Genomic DNA, 16,767 nt, shown 5'->3' with positions numbered 1-16,767 from the left:
CCATGGTTGCTTGCATAGCGATTATGGCCTGATCTTTTTGCCCTGTGGTTTAACGGCTTGTGCAACCGTTACATCGAGGAGCCACTAAACCCTTTGCCCCTTGGACTTCAAAGACCATAACAACAGCGAATGAGGCCCAGTCTCAGTCTGAATACCTCACAGTATAAGATGAATCCAAAGGCATCATAGTAGCTCTCCAGAGTCAGTTCTTAAAGCTCCTCAGTCTCTTTATAAGGAAGCTAAGGCAGTTATGCACAAGGTAACCTTATCAGTAGCTAAGAAAAAAGGACTTGAACAAGCAAATGAGATACTAAAGTCGGCGCCGAAGGGCAAAAATGACTAGACTACAGAAAGGAGGGACGATGACTGTAAAGGAAGGATCACAAGTAATTGATCAGACAGTTTGTGTTGTTATTAGAAGACTTTAAAGTCAAGAGCTATTTTTTTTTTTTTTTTTTGGTAAGACTATTTGTCCCGTCAGACTGCGTATCAACCACGCCACGTTATTCTAATATTCTAATCGATATTTATAAAGAAAGAACAACATGGTTGATAGGCTAGTGTGCCAGACAAGCGAGTGTCTCACTATACTGTGCACCTAAAACCGGCCTACCCTATAACACTTTGCAAATAGACCGGAGATAGACATATACATGCGAAGTGGACAGGGGAACGCGAAAAATGCCCGTCAATTACTAAATTTTCATGATAGTGGCAATCAACTTAGATGCCCTAATTCTTGGACCTTTCAGTTGCGCGCTGCGCCTGTACATTCTTCGGAAGCCATTGACGCCTGAACAGTGGCTGGTGATGGCTGGTGATGTGGCTGGCTGACTCAATAGCCCCACACGACTTAGGTTTTCTCGTGGCAACTCCCTCTTATCTTATCCCAGTTCAACCCACTCCACTTCCACGCTGGTTCTATCGTCATCGACATCAATATTGCCATAGCTGACCCGGATGCTGCCTCATTTCTGCAACTGTTCTTCGAGTCGGTGAAATGCATCATTTTTGCGACGAACTTTCTATCATTGATTGGCTAGAACATGTGTCTCTTCCTCCCCCTAAACCGCACAATAAACAGAACGACTACGACGAACGATCCAAGAAGGCAATTACTACACCGGCGTGACAGAATGGCTACACTGGCGTCACTCTTACACAGGCGTCGTTTTTATGGCCTCTGATTGGCCCATCCCTTTTTGTTAGTGCATTTAGATTCTGCCAACACCGCTCGTTGTACCTCTAGCTTAGCTCCCCACCGCGACGATCGACGCGCCCCATGAAGCTCTTCACCAGCTAGCTACTACATTAATTACCTCTTTGCCGCGTGTAGTGTTAGAGAAGTGGCATGCAAGATGGTGTTACACAGGCAGTCACCTCAAGGGACGATGTCTCACGATGATACCAGAATTGTCTGAACAGCATTACAGATCTGTTGCAGGATTGGCAGGTCTCGTATCTTGGCCTTTCCTCTTCAGATATTGAGACGAGGAGGGAGAACGAAGAACAAGAAGGACACTACACATCTACAGATCAGTCAGAGACATGATCATGAGCCTAAATCAATCATTCACGGTTCTCCGAACTCGATATACACTTCTCCATCTTCTGATTATCCACTCCATCATTATATGAGCACGCGTGTCTGACATGTAGAGCCTACTTAGAATGGTTTTTCTCGAAAGATACGGTATTTGTTAAGGTCAAAGTGCTGGGGGTGTCCTGTGTTGGACCCCTGCTGAGACCAACCCTCGAACACAGGCTGTATCAGATATCGCCAACGGCCTCATCTTTAAACCATCTGCATCACAAAGCAGGACTTTCGTTTCTGCTGAAATGAGACCCTTCTTTCCTTCTTTCACCGTCAAATCAAGTACCCTTTTAATCATCTTCTCACCGTGCATGCGACACACCCTATCGCGATCCAGACCGTCATGTCCCAGCCCGAGTATTCATCTAGCTCCCTAAGCAACCAACGACAACGAAGCTATCAATTCCGTCCTCGAAAACGACAGCGGCAGGACCAATCTGATAGTTCAAGACCACCTTCGTCTAATAGCACAGGGACGAGCATTGGCCGACACTATGGCGTCGGAGACGATGAGGCACTCTATAATCTCTTCGCCTCGTATCCAGAGACGTTCACGACCGCTCCACGGCCCCATGGGTCGCGCGCGCTGAACGAGCCACCATGGGGGCTACGATTCGATCAAGAGATTCACCTTTCGAACGATTTCCCAACCCAAGGAGGACGACCGCAGCGAGTAAGAATACCTATACCAGGCCCGGAAATCGACAAACTGAGTTCCTGCTCTCCACTGCAACCAGCACAAGAGCAATCGTCTCCAACAAGGCCCCAGTTTCAGTCCGCCCTCAGGCTAGTGCGCGAGATTATTGGGACAGACAGGCGACTGACCTTCGAGCTCGTCCGGTCATACGAACAAGTCCGCCAATGGCGTGAGAGATGGGGGTACTCGCCGCTCAGTTCAGATGCTCTCGAATCACCCCCGCCCTACTCGCCTCCCCAAGACAGGCACTCTCCAGCTATAACCTCGCCACCCTTGCCCGACCACTCGTCATCGCCTGTCCCTGACGCGATTCCGAACCCATCTATCCCAGGCGACCCAGCGCCGTCAGCCGAAGTCCTGTTCGAGTGGGTGAATACTTTCGCAAAGGCTAATGGCTTCGGTATTGTTCGACGAAATGCCCATTCATATAAGGGCCGGAGGATCCGGTACACTTTCCAATGCGATCGATTCGGAGAACCAGCGCCTAGTCAAGGCGCAGGTCTTCGACGACGAAAGTCTCGAAAGTGTGGATGTAAATGGATGGTTGTTGCCGAAGCGTTAGAGGAGGGGAAGTGACTCTTACGACAACACTCGAACCTCGAACACAGCCAGCATAACCACAGCCGCAGCATCGGGCCATCTGCTCATCCCTCCCATCGGAGACTCACCGAGCTCTATCAGGACAACGGTCGAATCGACAAGCCGCCGGGTCGGAATTCGGGCCCGTGACGTACGTGCTATCGTCCAGGAGCAGCATCCCGAGTCATCCTTTACACGAAAAGACATCTATAACGCCAGGTCTCGTATCAACCGAGACAAGCTGGACGGCCACACTCCTACTGCAGCCCTGATCAAGCTGCTTGACGAGATGAAGATTCCTTATCTCGTTAAGTGGGGGGGCGATGAGCCAAACCGTCTTGTTGGCCTTGTCTGGGCCTCTCCTTACTGCCTCCAGATGTGGAAGCGGTTCCCCGAGGTCATCAGCTTCGACAACACATATAACACCAACCGCTTCAAGCTTCCCTTATTCCAAGCAACGGGGCAGACATGCCTTGGCTCTGTCTATAACGCTGCATTCGGTCTGATCGATAACGAGAGGAGAGAAGGGTTCCAATTTGTCTCCGGGAGCATTCGGCAGCTAGCAGAGCAGCACTCCATCCGGCAACCGGATGTGATCGTCACCGATTTCGACGACCAGATGAAAGCCGCATTGAACGACCAGTTCCCTGATGTACAGCAGCAGCTGTGTATCCACCATATCAATTCGAACGTCCTGCTCAAGTCAAAGCAGAAGTGGGTTAGGGCCCGCAGCACCAGCAAAAGTAGCAGTCCTGATACCAGCGACAGAGAGGCAACTACCCCGCAGCCACAGGCTCAACTAAGCCCCCAAGGCCGAGGGTTGGTTCATACGCCAATAACCGAGGCTATCCCTCATAACTATCGAGGAGTTCTCATCATGTGGAAGCTCGTCTTATTTGCTGAGACCGAGGAGGCCCACGAGGAGGCATGGGCAAACCTCTGTAAGGAGTTTGACGACCAGCGAGCTATCTTGCGGTATCTCCATGGAACCTACATGCCCGTCAGGTCCCAATGGGCCCGCTGTTTCATCCGGAAGTATCGCAATTTCGGCGTCCGCGTCACATCTGGGACAGAAGCAAGCAATAACAACATCAAGAGCTATCTTCTGAATGGTATGAGCAATATCTATCGCCTGTTTGAGGCTATGCAGGACATGATGAAGGACCAAGAGCGAGATTTCAACGATGCCTGCGCAGCGGATGAGGTACTTACCGCACGAGAGTATATGGGGTCCAGCTCGGAGTATCTTGGCGAACTCTGGATAGCGCTCTCTTCGAAGGGTCTCGGACTGATCACGAAACAATACCAGCTGGCAAAGAAAGCAATGCCGACAGGAAAGAATCCGTTTCCTGACCCTCTCGGGGATTGCGGCGAGGAATGCTCGGTTTCGACCGAGCTTGGTATCCCCTGTTGCCACAATATATACTCAAAGCTGGTGAGTGGAATGCCTTTCACTAGGTGGGAGGTCCATCCGCGGTGGCGACTACGAGAGCCATCCTCTCAAGATCCATACCGACGAATCCTCGACCCTAGGATCGCAACTGCTCTCCGTGGCAGACCTAAGAACACCACACAGGCCGTTCCAGCGCGGCTAGCAATCGAGGCAAGCTGTCAAACTGATAGCCGGCCGGCCAGAAAACCAGCAAGCCAGGCAACAGGGCGCAGACGAGGTCGACCACCAGGACGTCTTAATAGGCCAACGCTAGCCAGGCTTCCACTGGAATCGAGCCAACAAGTTAGCAGCCAGGCTAGTAGCCAGGCCAGCACCTCATCCCAGCGCCAAACGCGCAGCCGGTCAGCTGTTCTTGGAGGTGGACGAACTATAGGAGTGCGTGCCAGCGGACGGAAGACGCAACCTAGCATTCGTAGGCGAAGGAGTCAGTGGGAGCTGCTTGACAGCGACGAGGAGGTACTTCCTTCGATATCAGTTAGAGGATAGCGAGATAGATAGCTGCCCTCCAGGGCATACTTGAATTGGTCTGGTTCTGCAGTGAAAATTAGACCTTGTTGTGATGTTCGCTTTAGAACTGGTTGACCCGATTGGTTTATCAAAAGCGAGGACTTGTTAAGGGAGCTGCCTTCACCGCCTTTGCGCGGATGTACCTGTGGGTCGATGGAAAAAAGGAGCGAATCAGAGGCCATAAAAACGACGCCTGTGCAAGAGTGACGCCGGTGTAGCCATTCTGTCACGCCGGTGTAGTAATTGCCTATTATATAGCTGCGAGGTAAGTCTAGAATGTAAGATGAACTGGCAAGCGTGAATCCATTAGCCTTTTGAGATGTAGGAAAATGCCAGGAACCTAGCATCATTGTCATAGTTAAACAAAACACGGCTACCTTCAGTTATTGCCATGCTGATAGGCATGTCATGCTTGAGAACTCAGCTCAACTAGGTTCTCATCCGCTCTCCCCATTGTAAGCAAGCTAGAAGTGTAATATTCGAGAGATTTGGTCATTACATAGGCCGATGCTAGTTATGTTTGGGGTGTAGTGTTTGAGCAAATCATTGTGATCAAAGTCGACGGTATCCGTGGCAGGCGACTCGAATGTGCCGTTTCTCATTCCTTTCCGACAAGATAGAAACGAAATTAACACTGGCAGCTCTAGAAAGCCCAACAGGCGGTCAATCTGCTAGCTGTAAGGGCTTTTACCAACCAAGAGACACAGCATACCGATCTGGAGCGAATTAGAGGCGGAACAAGTGGCATTACGAAGACTCTGAGCTTTGACGGAATAGTGGCATCTGAAAACCTTAAAGCTACAAAAGGTACCAAAAGCATAGATTACGAGGATTAGGGAATTTAAGAAAGCAGTTCATTCTATGATAGATACAGAAGGTTTGCTAAATTGGACGGCTACATCAGATATCGGAGAACAAAATTACTCAAGCCAATCGTAAATTTGCTCGTACCTAAAATTCAGGAAACACACGGAAACTCTGTGATAGTTCCAACCATCGAGTCATCCCCATACTCATTTCAGCATCTAAGATAGACAAATCGTACTCGTTCTACCGTTGCAAACGAAGCGATAGCTCCACCGAACTCTCGATGTCGCTGTCTATCTAATATAGTCCAAGTTCATGTCATTCGATACTGAACTTATCATGGGCTTAAAATTTACCAGCAACATCTTCTTTCGTGTCAGTGGACATATAAGGAGAAGATAGCTTTGAAAATGGCGGTACCTTGAGATATGCCCGACTCTGCGCTTAGCTCAGAAGACTTGATCACCTTCCATATGGCAGACAGTTCTAGTTTAGCCACGGCTTCATCCGCCTTTTGCTGTACGTCGTTAAGGATGTTGACATTCTCCCGAGTAGGGTCTATCTCGTTAACCTTGTCTGCCATGAGATTGGCCTGGGCCGCAAGTAATCTCAGCCGGAATGCAACTGTCACTTTCAAGCTTGAAACCGTTGAAGTAACTGCTTTTTGTAGCTCTCGTTCATCAATGGAAGACATTTTTACGTCGATAGTCAATGTCTAATATTATATGTCAGAAGAAGACATAAAGGCTGATGTCGATCCACTCACGGTCTTGTTAGAAGTCGAAGAATAGATGAGAGAGGAGATAAGGAGAATCAGGAAGACGAGGAACCATCATCACAGTCGACTCAATTAATAACTAGGAGCACACGCAAATTACAAGCTCCCCACCTGGCCGGCCCGTCGCGTGAACGGTCACTGGCGGAAAGACAAGCGCTAGCTAGTTCGATAGATCATCCAATCGTAGCGCGAGAACTCCTCATCTTACCAAAAGACAGATAGTCGGCGCGGACGGCCGTGATCTCATTGGCCAGCTCAAAGGGGAGCAAGCGCCGAGCAGCGCAGCCCCCAGATCAAATCCAATCAAACAAATTGCCAAACAAATCAATCAAATATGCCAAAATTTTATTTCAATCAAACAAATACAAAATCCTCGATTTGAAATAACATTTGATATATTTGATACACAATATGCCATCCAGCGTCCATGCTGCCAGACCGTTGACCGCGCTTTCACAGCTTACCCGGAACCTGGCTGGTGAGCGACCCCAGCCAATCAAAGTCATCCATCAAGCCTTCCATTAGTGAGCTACCCCAGTACCACGGTCAGGCTGGTGGGGGAGAAAGTAGCTCCTTAACTTTTACGTCCCGTCCTAGCGACATCAAGTCGCGTCAGTGCTAGTTTGTTTACCTTTCAACGCGTACCATTCCTCCCACGAGTCGACGCCTAACCCGATGGAATCCGACGACATCATGCTTCCTTCGCCTCCACCCTCTGCCTTTTCTTTTCTTCGACCACCGAGGAATTTGGCGAGTCAATTCGAGCTGACGACGCAGTCGGCATTGCCAGACCACCCTACTGTTGCAGATCTTCCGCGAGCAGTGTGGAGGAACAAACGATATGTTTTGGAAGAGTCCTTGTCCCGGAAGGGCTCGAAGGGCCGGAAGAGCTGGATCAAGCGCCATGGATTTTTTCTTGTTGAGATCGACACTAACGATAGTCCTTTGAGTCCTTACTGGGCCTGTCGTTTGTGTGACGCGAAGGGTCAGCCTGAGTTCTTCGCCGCTGCTGCTACGAGTTCGGCAGCGGACCATCTCCGCAAGTATGTGAATGTGAATGTGACGTCGCGAGCTTGAGCACTATTGACCAACGCCAGGTCTCACAGGATTTTCGAGAGCAGTCAAGCAGCTGATCCAGATCTGTCAACCGATGAATCTGAACGGCCCAAGCGACGACGCTTGCAGTACAGCGCCGTGCCGCGTGCTAGAGTCAAGATGATCCGAGAACTGAGCCTGGGACTTCTGATCAACACCAATGTTCCTTTTTCCTTCTTCAGCGATACATTCTTTCAGCAGCTCGCTTGGCAGCTTGACCCTCACCTAGCTGACCAGATACCATGGAGCCGGCAATCGATGGGCCGTTTGCTGGATGACACGTACAAGTCTAAGAAAGATGAGATCAAGCAGGAGCTCTCAGATGCCCTTACTAAAATCCATCTGGGGTTCGACCTGTGGACATCGCCTAATCGGCATGCTGTTATGGCAGTCACAGCTCATTTTCTTGACCGCCAGGGCAAGCACCAGTCGCGCCTATTGGCACTCCGTCGCCAGCTAGGGTGTCATAGCGGAGAAAGTCTTGCGGTGACGCTCGGGCAAGTTGTGCGAGAATGGAAGATAGAGGACCGAGTCGGAACCGTGATCTCGGACAACGCATCTTCAAACGACAGCTGTCTCGTGAACTTTTACGGAGATCTCGACGCAGAGATGAGTCTGGCGGACGTTCGGGCCAGACGTATGCGCTGTTATGGGCATATCCTGAACCTGGTTGCTCGCGCCTTTCTCTACGGCGAAGATTTCGAGTCTTTCGAGGCCGAATCGCAGGTATTTGATCTTCTCGGCCGGCGCGAGGATGACCTACGACACTGGAGAAAGAAAGGGCCGGTGGGAAAGCTCCACAATGTTGTCAAATTCATCAGATCTTCCCCTCAGAGGTGTGAGCTCTTCAAAAGGATCTCACGCGAGAACGACGAAGCACAAGAATACCTCTTGGCGAGTGAGTCGACGGCAGAGCTAGAGGTCGTAATGAATAACGATACGAGATGGAACTCCACTTACCTCATGATCTCTCGAGCGCTCGTCAAGCAGGGAGACATCAGGGCGTTCTTGGTCCACCCAGAAGTGGAGAAATGGCTACCGGAGGCCGACATGCTGAAGGGAGATGACTGGAGACTGTTGGCAGAAATCAAACTTATTCTTGAGCCATTCTATCTACAGACTATGAGAACGCAGGGCTGGGGCAGCGAAGGAGGTAACGGACGGCTCTGGGAAGTGATGACGGGTATGGAGTACTTGCTGGAACACCTAGAGGATCGGAAGCTGTTCCATCATGCCGTTCCAGACGAGGCAGGGGGACAGGACACCAACTCGCAGGCCGAGCAGGCTCGAGGGCGACCAGACCGTAACCGGCAGCTTCCTGCTCGATTTAGGGATTGCGAGACGGATATCCATCCGCGAAAGTCCAGGCAAGGCCCCTTGTCAGATCGTGGCTCGAGACAATGCGATGATGGATCAGGCAAGCCATCAGGATCATTAGGAATCGATGACATGGGAAAGGATCACCGACACTATTTAAGACTGTCCATCATGACTGCCTGGCAGAAACTAAACGAGTACTACACCAAGCTTGGAGACTCACCGTTGTTCGCTGCATCCATCATCCTCCACCCATCACTCGGCATGAACTATCTGGAGGTGAACTGGGCGTCGGAAGAGCAGCTTGTGTGGGTGAGGGATGCCAAAATTGGACTGTCTGACTACTTGGACCGTTGGTACCACTGCAACCGGCCGGTGGATGAGCAGCAGAAGATGATCATGGACACATCGACATCCTTAAGCGTACCAAGGACGACAACTGAAGTTAGCGTGTTCAAGCAATGGATTAAAAGCAGGACAGCGAAGACCACGGTGATGGGAAGCGAGCTTGAGCGGTATCTGCGGCTAGAGCCGCAAGAGACTGAGGATCCAATCGAGTGGTGGATGGCTCACCAGGGACAATTCCCGATGATCAGCCAATTGGCTCTCGATATACTCGCGATACCGGCGATGGCGACTGATTGCGAGAGGTCGTTCAGCCTAGCCAAGCTAACGCTGACGACGCAGAGGCTTTCGATGACGACGGAAACGCTGGAGAAGTTACAATGCCTTAAGAACTGGGTCAGACATGGTGCGGTGAAGCTAGGGGCGACAATAGGTGGGGGGAGGAGGTCCAATGGGAGATTGGAGATGTTAGCATGGAAGCATAGAGAGTCAGATTTGAAATATTTGAAATATTTGAATAAATATTTCAAACAACAAATCCAGTCTTGAGAGTTATCAAATATCTCAAATATGACCCCGGATTTGATTTGTTTGATTTGAGGGCAGCGCTGGCGCCGAGGATGATTGGTGGGTGAATGGGCTCCTCACAATAACTCCCTGTGGTGTGCACTATGTATAGAACAGCAATGGCCCTGAAGAAAAGAGACTGGTTTGCATCTTATCCCTTCTCTCGTGTGTGGGTCCAACAAATGCTGACTCGCCAAGACGCCAATGGTGTCACAGGAAGCCGACACATTTGTTACATCATTCAGGGCGGCTACAGCGCATAGTGCTTGCTATCTCTCACGTGATTGAAAATTTCCAATGACCAAATGTATTAGTGGCTCTGGCAATGCCTCATAGTTGTCGCACCGAGCCCGGCTCACCATTGCCCCTTCCCATATTGCTGTGAACTGTAGCGGGCGGCAGATTGAATGACAGGGGCAATGTGTTAATCAGGGTTCGTCGGCAACTCCACTGTGGTGCAGCACAGCCAGCCACCCCGGAATGCCTAATGCCAGTGCGGCAACCTCTGCGAAGCAGCACAAGTGACTTCTGAGAGGTGTTTAGGAAGTAGACCGAGCATGTCTGGTCTTATGGAGCGCGTCATGAATTGCACGCGACGCGTGTTGCTGTTACTGCCATATGGGTGTACATACTATCCAGTACCACGTTGTTTATAGCACAAACGCACCTGGCACCTGCCCATCTCTCCCATTACAAGTACGTCATGTCGGCGAACCCTAGCTAGAGACGTTTCAGCTTATTGGACGTTGCTTGCGGATGAAAGTTACGCGTTGGCTGTGACCTCAACGGATTAAAAGCAGGGGACGCGTGAATAGTTTGACGTGACCATAGGCCCTATGACATCCGTTTTCCCGGGCGTAATAAACGCTACTGCTGCTGGCTGTGACCTCTTTCCATGCGGTGAAGAGACGGGCGCCTAGATGACTTATGCGATTGGTGGGTGATCCAATACTCTAACCGCCAGTTGGCGGTTTTGGTGCTAGAAGCAGGAGGTTTGGCGGCTATCTTGGCTAACTGTCGCGCCTCCTGTCCATCGACTCACCGTCATCAAGTCGTTCGAGTCTCGAGCCCCGAGAGGAGGCCACTTTGGTGGTGATGTACAGTAGCTCGATCAACTATATGTGGCTCTGTGACACTGCCTGCTCACGAATATGGAACCGTAGCGCTTACAGGATACCATCCTTAGTCGGCCAAAATCCTTCTTTTCTATCGAGTACGTTTGCCAGAAGGAGTTCGTCAGATAGACTTCCGGCGCTACAGTTCTAATCTAGGCAGTCTCTGTGTATGCTCTACCGCAATGAATAGACGTTTCCGCAGTGATGATTCCGTATTCCGCAGGGGCTCCCTCGATTTCAATTTCTTTGACCATGAAGCGAATCGACGGAACAGTATGGAAGACGATGAACCGCTCTCCAGTGCAAATATTAGATCGTTTCGACAAATATGGCGCAAGAATGTTGAACATGCTCTGATCCGATGATACATTTTTTACATCTGTATCAAGTGCGCATACGGCTATTTTGTCGATCTGGATGTCCATCAATATCGAAGAATGTTTCTTTATGCATAGACGCACCTCTTTAACACCTCTTACCGATGACAAGCTAATTTCATCACCAGCTCTGGCACCAAGGGTTCTGCATGAACTCCTACTGATATAGGCGGAAAGCTCATTATTAGTCTTGCCCCCATCTAAGCGTACTTTGAGAATAGTGCGGTGAGTTTCACGGCCTTCCGCAAGAACGAAATCGCCTTCCTTCAGCTCGAACGCGCAAGCGGTGTCATTCGATAAAGTGAGTACACCGTCCTCATTATCGTGAAGGTAGGCAATCTTGAGTCTCCCACTAAATTCAACACTCTTCGTGGTAAGAGTCATGATTCTGGGCGGGAAGTTGATGTAGATATGGCGGGTTTGGTACACTGCATGTTGACTGCGATAACACCTTTATGTCCTTACTCACCAGGGCGGTGAGGTCAGGTAAAACTCGTAACCCCGCATTCCAAGCCCCTGACGCGAATCAATGATTTATACAATGTAAGGGAGCAATAAGACCAATCAATGACAAGAAGTATACCTCAGCGCTCCCGCTTCAGTCAGATCGTTCCTCTCTGACTCACACCAACAACGGGGCTTTCATTCGTCCCTCATTTCGCCCTCTTAACATAGTACTGGACTCCACTCGTCCCTCGCTCTCGTCCATTAAAAACAACACTCCTCGGTCAGCCTCGTCGCCTATATACTCTCATTCGTTCCTCATTCGTTAATTGGACTGACATGGGCGACAACAAGTTGTCAGCCTGTCCCATGTCCCATCGTCCCCCTTGACCAATATTAAGAAACGGCTTCGCCGTTAAAGGGGGACTTCTCTCTTGCTGCGCTCGGAGGCACAAGTACCTCCTTATCAAAAATTTTCAATTTTCGATGTGACGAGCTGGGACACTACTTCACAGTGTCATACATTCCTCATATAATTCGGAAGTACCTTTTTTTCAAAATGATAAGCCATTTTGCAGAAAAGATAAGAACTTTTCTATGAGTGTCCCATCTCATAGTAACTCAAGTCAGGTCCCTCCGGTCCCTTCCTTTCGCATGTCACTCCGTTCCGTAATATCGCCTTCGGCTCTGTTCAGAATCCTGACCATCGCTACGGGGTTTAAACTATTCCCTGACTAGTTTATTACCACTTGTCTGGGTACAGCCTACGTGGATGAGGTTATTCCCAACCTCACTTTACCCAACTCACCTTCGGTTCGTTGGTGTTTACTACAAGTTCATTTGAAATAATTTCAACATCAGTTACACATGCTCGCACTACTCTGCTCTACTCGCTCACTTTTACTAAACTCTCTACTTACTGTTCGCTCGTACACTTTTGCGCGAATAAATCTACTAACTACAAAGAACTTTACACAAACTACAAATGACGCTATTCCCAACTCACTTTGGGAATAATGCACAGCAAAATTAACTAAGACCTAAAATCATGATAATCATACCAATAGCTTTCGCTATGCGGTCCAGGCCACACACTATACACATTTATAAACGACACTGTCGGTATACGCCGAAACAACCGATACGGCTGCAACTTCGCCGCTGTCATGCCAGCCCCGCTGATAAGCTCCTCCCGTCGCCTCAAAATATACGCCAAATCAAGGACTGGAGCCTCTCTCCAGTTATCGTCGCTCACCCGTTCGCCAGCATCCATGCCATATAGGCAACACTTCCCGAGATACTGTATCACAGCATCTAAAACGCATAAAGCGTAACGAACTCCCTCCGGTCGGTCACTATACACCCCATCACTGGGCTGCTGTAATACAAAAATGTAGTGTTAGTTATGTTAACTGATTAATTGATCCACGATATTGGGTTTTCGGTGACAGACGTTAATTACCTCATCCAAGCTATACCTGTCACAACGCCTCCTACAAACCTCGCAGGCCAAATATTTTCTGAAGAAACAAGCGCCTGGAATCCCATGTCTTCTGCAACACCTCGTTTCTGGGTTCTAGTTTGTAGAGTCCAGACTCGAAATTATGCGGCATACCCTCTAGGACCTTTGCGGTAAGATTGATATTGGCATCCCTCAGCATGTCCATCGCCCGGAGCACTTCCTCCTTGAAATAGTCGTGGCTCCCTACGTCGACGTGTGTGGGCGGAAGGCGGTCGAGATCCTTAGTCGACAGCAGCAGCAGCCTAGCGTACTTTTGCTGCTCCGCGGGGAGCCCGTGAAGCCGGGAAAGGTACCTGTCCCAGCCGCGACGCAGCGTATCTTTCTCGTCTTGTCGCGTCTCGCCCTCGTGCTTGTTCCACGTCGTGTCCGGGTCAAGCATCGGGTAGATGGCCATAAGGCCGCACGACCCAGACAAGCCACGGTCCAGCGCCATGTGGGTAGCTACCCACGCGAGGTTCGCGCCGGCGCTAACGCCCATGATGCATATCTTGTCTTCGAGGATACCTAGCTCGGCTGCGTGCGTCAGGGTATATTTGTAGGCCGCATACACATCCTCGGCCGGTGCGGGGAACGGCTTCTCAGTCGCGATGCGGTAGGATACGTAGAGAAGGACGCAGCCGGCCTCGTGCAGCGGATCTAGTCCCAGTCTGCTGACGAGGCTGTTGTTGAACTTGTCCAGGATGACGGTTTTCATGTCAATGTTTCTGAAAATGAATGCACCGCCATGGACATAAATCATGGCCGGCTGCCGCGTAGAGTTTTCACCGGCGCTGCAGGTGGCGATTCTCCAGAGGGAAACCTCGATCCCGTCTGCAGATGTGATTTTGTATTCTTGTTTAGTGAGACCCGAGGCTGACTCTGGTAGCCGTGATAGTGGCGACCGGTAACCCATCCTGACTCTTGGTCCCGAAGCGTGTCTTTGAAGAGTGTTGAAGAATGCGTCTGCAGAGGCCTGACTTGGCGGTATGTGGGAGACCGAATTATTGATGTGTGAGAGCCAGGGGCTGCGGGTACTCAAAGGGTTTTATACACCAGCAAATTTACCTGCAGCGATCACACGTAAGCATGGCTCACGGTGTGTGCAAGGCAGAAGGGCAACAACAACCAGATAAAGAGGCTGGTGGGCCGCCCATACAATATGTTATGTTATCTGCAACAACGTCTAAGAAGCTAAAACGTGGTGCTGGATAGTATGTACACCCATTTGACAGTAACAGCAATACGCGTCGCGCGCCTGCCAGATAATTCATGACACGCTTGATAAGACCAGGCATGCTTGGTCTTCTTCCTCAATACCTCTCAGAAGTCACTTGTAGATGCATTCCGAGGTGGCTGGCTGTGCACTTGACAGGATTTAGCGGCAGTACTTACGACTCGCACTGTCAGGTTATCTCCACTTCTACAGATTTGCGCCCAAAGCCTCCAGGCAGAAGCGGTACTTCTAAGTACTTCATTTGCTCAGCCAGAAATTGCCTACAACACGTCTGCTTAGGAAGTAGAGTTATGTACACTAGTGACCCCACCCTAGACTTTACAAAGAGCATGTTGTTTTGGAGCAGAAGGTGCAAGTGCTCTAACGCCCATTGGCCCCCTTCACTGAGGCTTGTCATAGAGGCACTCCTCTGGCGTGGCGTGCATCTACCCTAAAACAAGAAGCAGATTGCTGGCCAGCATTATCGCCAGGGAGCCAAAAACAGCTTCCTGAATACACCACTGTCAGGTCGCCTGCAACGGGAACGCATCAGTAGATCGAAACAAAGACCAATATCCTTAATTGACTCTTGCCATCTTGACTAATCTAAAAGTTCTAGATGCGCATTAACGACCTCCACTACGATATCCCGCAGGAGGCGATCCTCATCTATTGTTGAGTTGTAGACCTCTTGGATAGCGTGCAGGAAATCATCACTCTGCCAATAATGCTCAGCTTCGGCGTGGAATTTATCGAGGGCCAATCCTTTGAGGTCCTTGATGCCAAACTTCTCTCCTAACGCATAGACCTTGGCATATAGGCAGAGATTTGGAGTCGGTGGCACGGATTCAGGCCTTTGTGAGCACGGTTGAGCGCACCTTGACTCCTTCGTCTTCTTCTTTGCCTTCTTGGAAAGCGGCGCGCGGCCAGGACCTGTTGCAGGATCTGTTTGTGTAAATTCGTTGGGTTGATATGCGCAGCGAAACGTAAAGGGTTGCGACATAGCAGCTTCGTCCGCATCTACGACTGGCACGGCCATGAAAGGATAGTCTAGATGATAAAGGTAGTGGAGCATCGCCTTTACCGCGAAGGGATCGTCTTCGGGGAGATGGATGACGCTAGACTCGCCCTCCTAATATTGCATTTGAGATTAGCATTGCCACAGCCTCGTGTAATAGTCATACCTGGAACGGGCCATTGCAGGCGCTGGCGAAGAATTCGGAGCGTGGGCAAACGATGGCTTTGTGCACTTTGTGATGATTATCGCCGCATACAATCGTCAAATCTGAGTATGTGCCGTCGTCAAACAGTCTGTGAGCATTTAGGGAGCACCTCAGTAAGGACAGCGGCTGACGAACTGTTTCAAGCAACGCAAAAGAGCGTCGCCTCGCTCTTGGGTTCTGTTCAGAGCCATGCCTGAATGTGTGGAAAAGGAGAGATCTCCGTGTGGAGCTCAGGCTTGAAATGTATGAGTATGGGGCGAGGATAAAAGATGCCCCGCCCAACACAGACCATTTGCGTCTCCCTGACGCTCGCTTCGACACGCTAAGACCACTAGACCAAACCGCTGGGTCGAAACGGCACAGAGCTTACCTAGAGACTGTGGAACGGGTCGACTGCCTCGCCCACAGAGCAGCGTTCTAGCCGCCTTGGGTTTTTCCCCTAGAGGGGTTTCCTCAAGGAAGCACGGTCCTAGGGTTGCAGCTACAGTACTGGCGATCTTGGGGATCATGGTTCTCCTGGCTTTGGGCATGGAAAGCTACTTGATCTATTTGTGCAAGAGAATTCTAGGCTGGAGAGGGATATGTTCCCGCTGACGGGATGGCCTCTTGAGAATAGTGCACCTTTGTGCCGATGATGTGCTGGATGAACTAGATGGGAGACGCTACTGGAGGGAAGCTCTGCTGAGATCAGCTGTATTGATGTCCAGTGGGACGTGCTTCACCGACGACGAAAGAACTAGAGTAGCTGCGCGAGGAGATGAAACAAGTCAAAGAAGATACGAGATAGGCCAAAGAGGCGATACTACTGGCGAAGGAGGAGGTACAGCTGGTGAAGTGCTAGCTAAACATGATGGCCGACAGTCTCCCCAGCAATGTCCAGCCGAGTCCACAGCCATCGTATGCAGATGTAGCCCGCACCCCACCTACAAGTCTGCCGAGCAACATCTGCGCCTTCTCTTCTATGCAAACGGCACCGTCCTCCTTCACGATACACTGTTCTGTACCACAGACACGTCACGAGTCAGCGAGGAGGACAGAGACAAGGCGCAGGTCGGAGAAGTGCGCCAAGCTATCGAAGAAAAGGTATGGACGATGAAAGCGGCCGGCCGAACTGGCGATGTGCCGCTGTGATGAAGGATGTGAGGAACGAAGATC

General features: G+C 50.3%; 6 protein-coding genes across 7 annotated transcripts; 2 read left to right on the top strand and 4 right to left on the bottom strand.

The window, feature by feature from the left end:
* The first annotated feature begins 1,622 nt into the window (after positions 1-1,622).
* On the top strand, positions 1,623-4,812 carry FOXG_14301 (uncharacterized protein). Its single transcript, XM_018394368.1, has 2 exons — positions 1,623-2,848; positions 2,904-4,812. Exons 1-2 carry the CDS (start codon positions 1,938-1,940, stop codon positions 4,807-4,809), a joined length of 2,817 nt encoding a protein of 938 aa, XP_018254040.1. The 5' UTR covers positions 1,623-1,937; the 3' UTR covers positions 4,810-4,812.
* An 854-nt stretch (positions 4,813-5,666) lies between these two features.
* Positions 5,667-6,495, bottom strand: FOXG_21556 (uncharacterized protein). Of its 2 annotated transcripts, XM_018401905.1 has the most exons (3): positions 6,404-6,495; positions 6,058-6,352; positions 5,667-6,002 (listed from the first exon to the last, which is right to left on the bottom strand). In XM_018401905.1, exons 2-3 carry the CDS (start codon positions 6,329-6,331, stop codon positions 5,983-5,985), a joined length of 294 nt encoding a protein of 97 aa, XP_018254039.1. In that variant the 5' UTR covers positions 6,332-6,352; positions 6,404-6,495; the 3' UTR covers positions 5,667-5,982. The 2 variants fall into 2 exon arrangements, with proteins under 2 accessions (XP_018254039.1, XP_018254038.1); XM_018401904.1 differs by having other exon boundaries at positions 6,058-6,495.
* Positions 6,496-10,271: 3,776 nt separating this feature from the next.
* Positions 10,272-11,704, bottom strand: FOXG_14299 (uncharacterized protein). The gene is made up of 2 exons (XM_018394367.1): positions 11,316-11,704; positions 10,272-11,267 (listed from the first exon to the last, which is right to left on the bottom strand). Exons 1-2 carry the CDS (start codon positions 11,613-11,615, stop codon positions 11,007-11,009), a joined length of 561 nt encoding a protein of 186 aa, XP_018254037.1. The 5' UTR covers positions 11,616-11,704; the 3' UTR covers positions 10,272-11,006.
* Positions 11,705-12,955: 1,251 nt separating this feature from the next.
* Positions 12,956-14,217, bottom strand: FOXG_14298 (uncharacterized protein). Its single transcript, XM_018394366.1, has 2 exons — positions 13,129-14,217; positions 12,956-13,053 (listed from the first exon to the last, which is right to left on the bottom strand). Exon 1 carries the CDS (start codon positions 14,087-14,089, stop codon positions 13,169-13,171), a length of 921 nt encoding a protein of 306 aa, XP_018254036.1. The 5' UTR covers positions 14,090-14,217; the 3' UTR covers positions 12,956-13,053; positions 13,129-13,168.
* Positions 14,218-14,262: 45 nt separating this feature from the next.
* On the top strand, positions 14,263-14,442 carry FOXG_21555 (uncharacterized protein; the record flags this gene model as incomplete). Its single annotated transcript, XM_018401903.1, has 2 exons — positions 14,263-14,387; positions 14,409-14,442. 2 exons carry the CDS (start codon positions 14,263-14,265, stop codon positions 14,440-14,442), a joined length of 159 nt encoding a protein of 52 aa, XP_018254035.1.
* Positions 14,443-14,990: 548 nt separating this feature from the next.
* On the bottom strand, positions 14,991-15,803 carry FOXG_14297 (uncharacterized protein; the record flags this gene model as incomplete). The annotated part of the gene is made up of 3 exons (XM_018394365.1): positions 14,991-15,521; positions 15,574-15,700; positions 15,748-15,803. 3 exons carry the CDS (start codon positions 15,801-15,803, stop codon positions 14,991-14,993), a joined length of 714 nt encoding a protein of 237 aa, XP_018254034.1.
* Positions 15,804-16,767: the final 964 nt, after the last annotated feature.

This window comes from Fusarium oxysporum, chromosome 14 (assembly GCF_000149955.1).
Source record: "Fusarium oxysporum f. sp. lycopersici 4287 chromosome 14, whole genome shotgun sequence".
NCBI lineage: Eukaryota > Fungi > Ascomycota > Sordariomycetes > Hypocreales > Nectriaceae > Fusarium > Fusarium oxysporum.
Note: the sequence above shows the minus strand (reverse complement) of the source record. Positions and strands in the feature narration are given on the sequence as shown.

What these genes read in the sequence shown, in the direction of transcription:
- FOXG_14299 (XM_018394367.1), bottom strand. Translation starts at nt 11,615, where the DNA reads ATGACTCTTACCACGAAGAGTGTTGAATTTAGTGGGAGACTCAAGATT. An exon ending in CGGTAAGAGGTGTTAAAGAG is followed by an intron (nt 11,268 to 11,315) that starts GTGCGTCTATGC and finishes ATGGACATCCAG; the next exon opens with ATCGACAAAATAGCCGTATG.
- FOXG_14301 (XM_018394368.1), top strand. Translation starts at nt 1,938, where the DNA reads ATGTCCCAGCCCGAGTATTCATCTAGCTCCCTAAGCAACCAACGACAA. An exon ending in TGGATGGTTGTTGCCGAAGC is followed by an intron (nt 2,849 to 2,903) that starts GTTAGAGGAGGG and finishes GAACACAGCCAG; the next exon opens with CATAACCACAGCCGCAGCAT.
- FOXG_21556 (XM_018401904.1), bottom strand. Translation starts at nt 6,331, where the DNA reads ATGTCTTCCATTGATGAACGAGAGCTACAAAAAGCAGTTACTTCAACG. An exon ending in AGAGTCGGGCATATCTCAAG is followed by an intron (nt 6,003 to 6,057) that starts GTACCGCCATTT and finishes ACACGAAAGAAG; the next exon opens with ATGTTGCTGGTAAATTTTAA.
- FOXG_14298 (XM_018394366.1), bottom strand. Translation starts at nt 14,089, where the DNA reads ATGGGTTACCGGTCGCCACTATCACGGCTACCAGAGTCAGCCTCGGGT.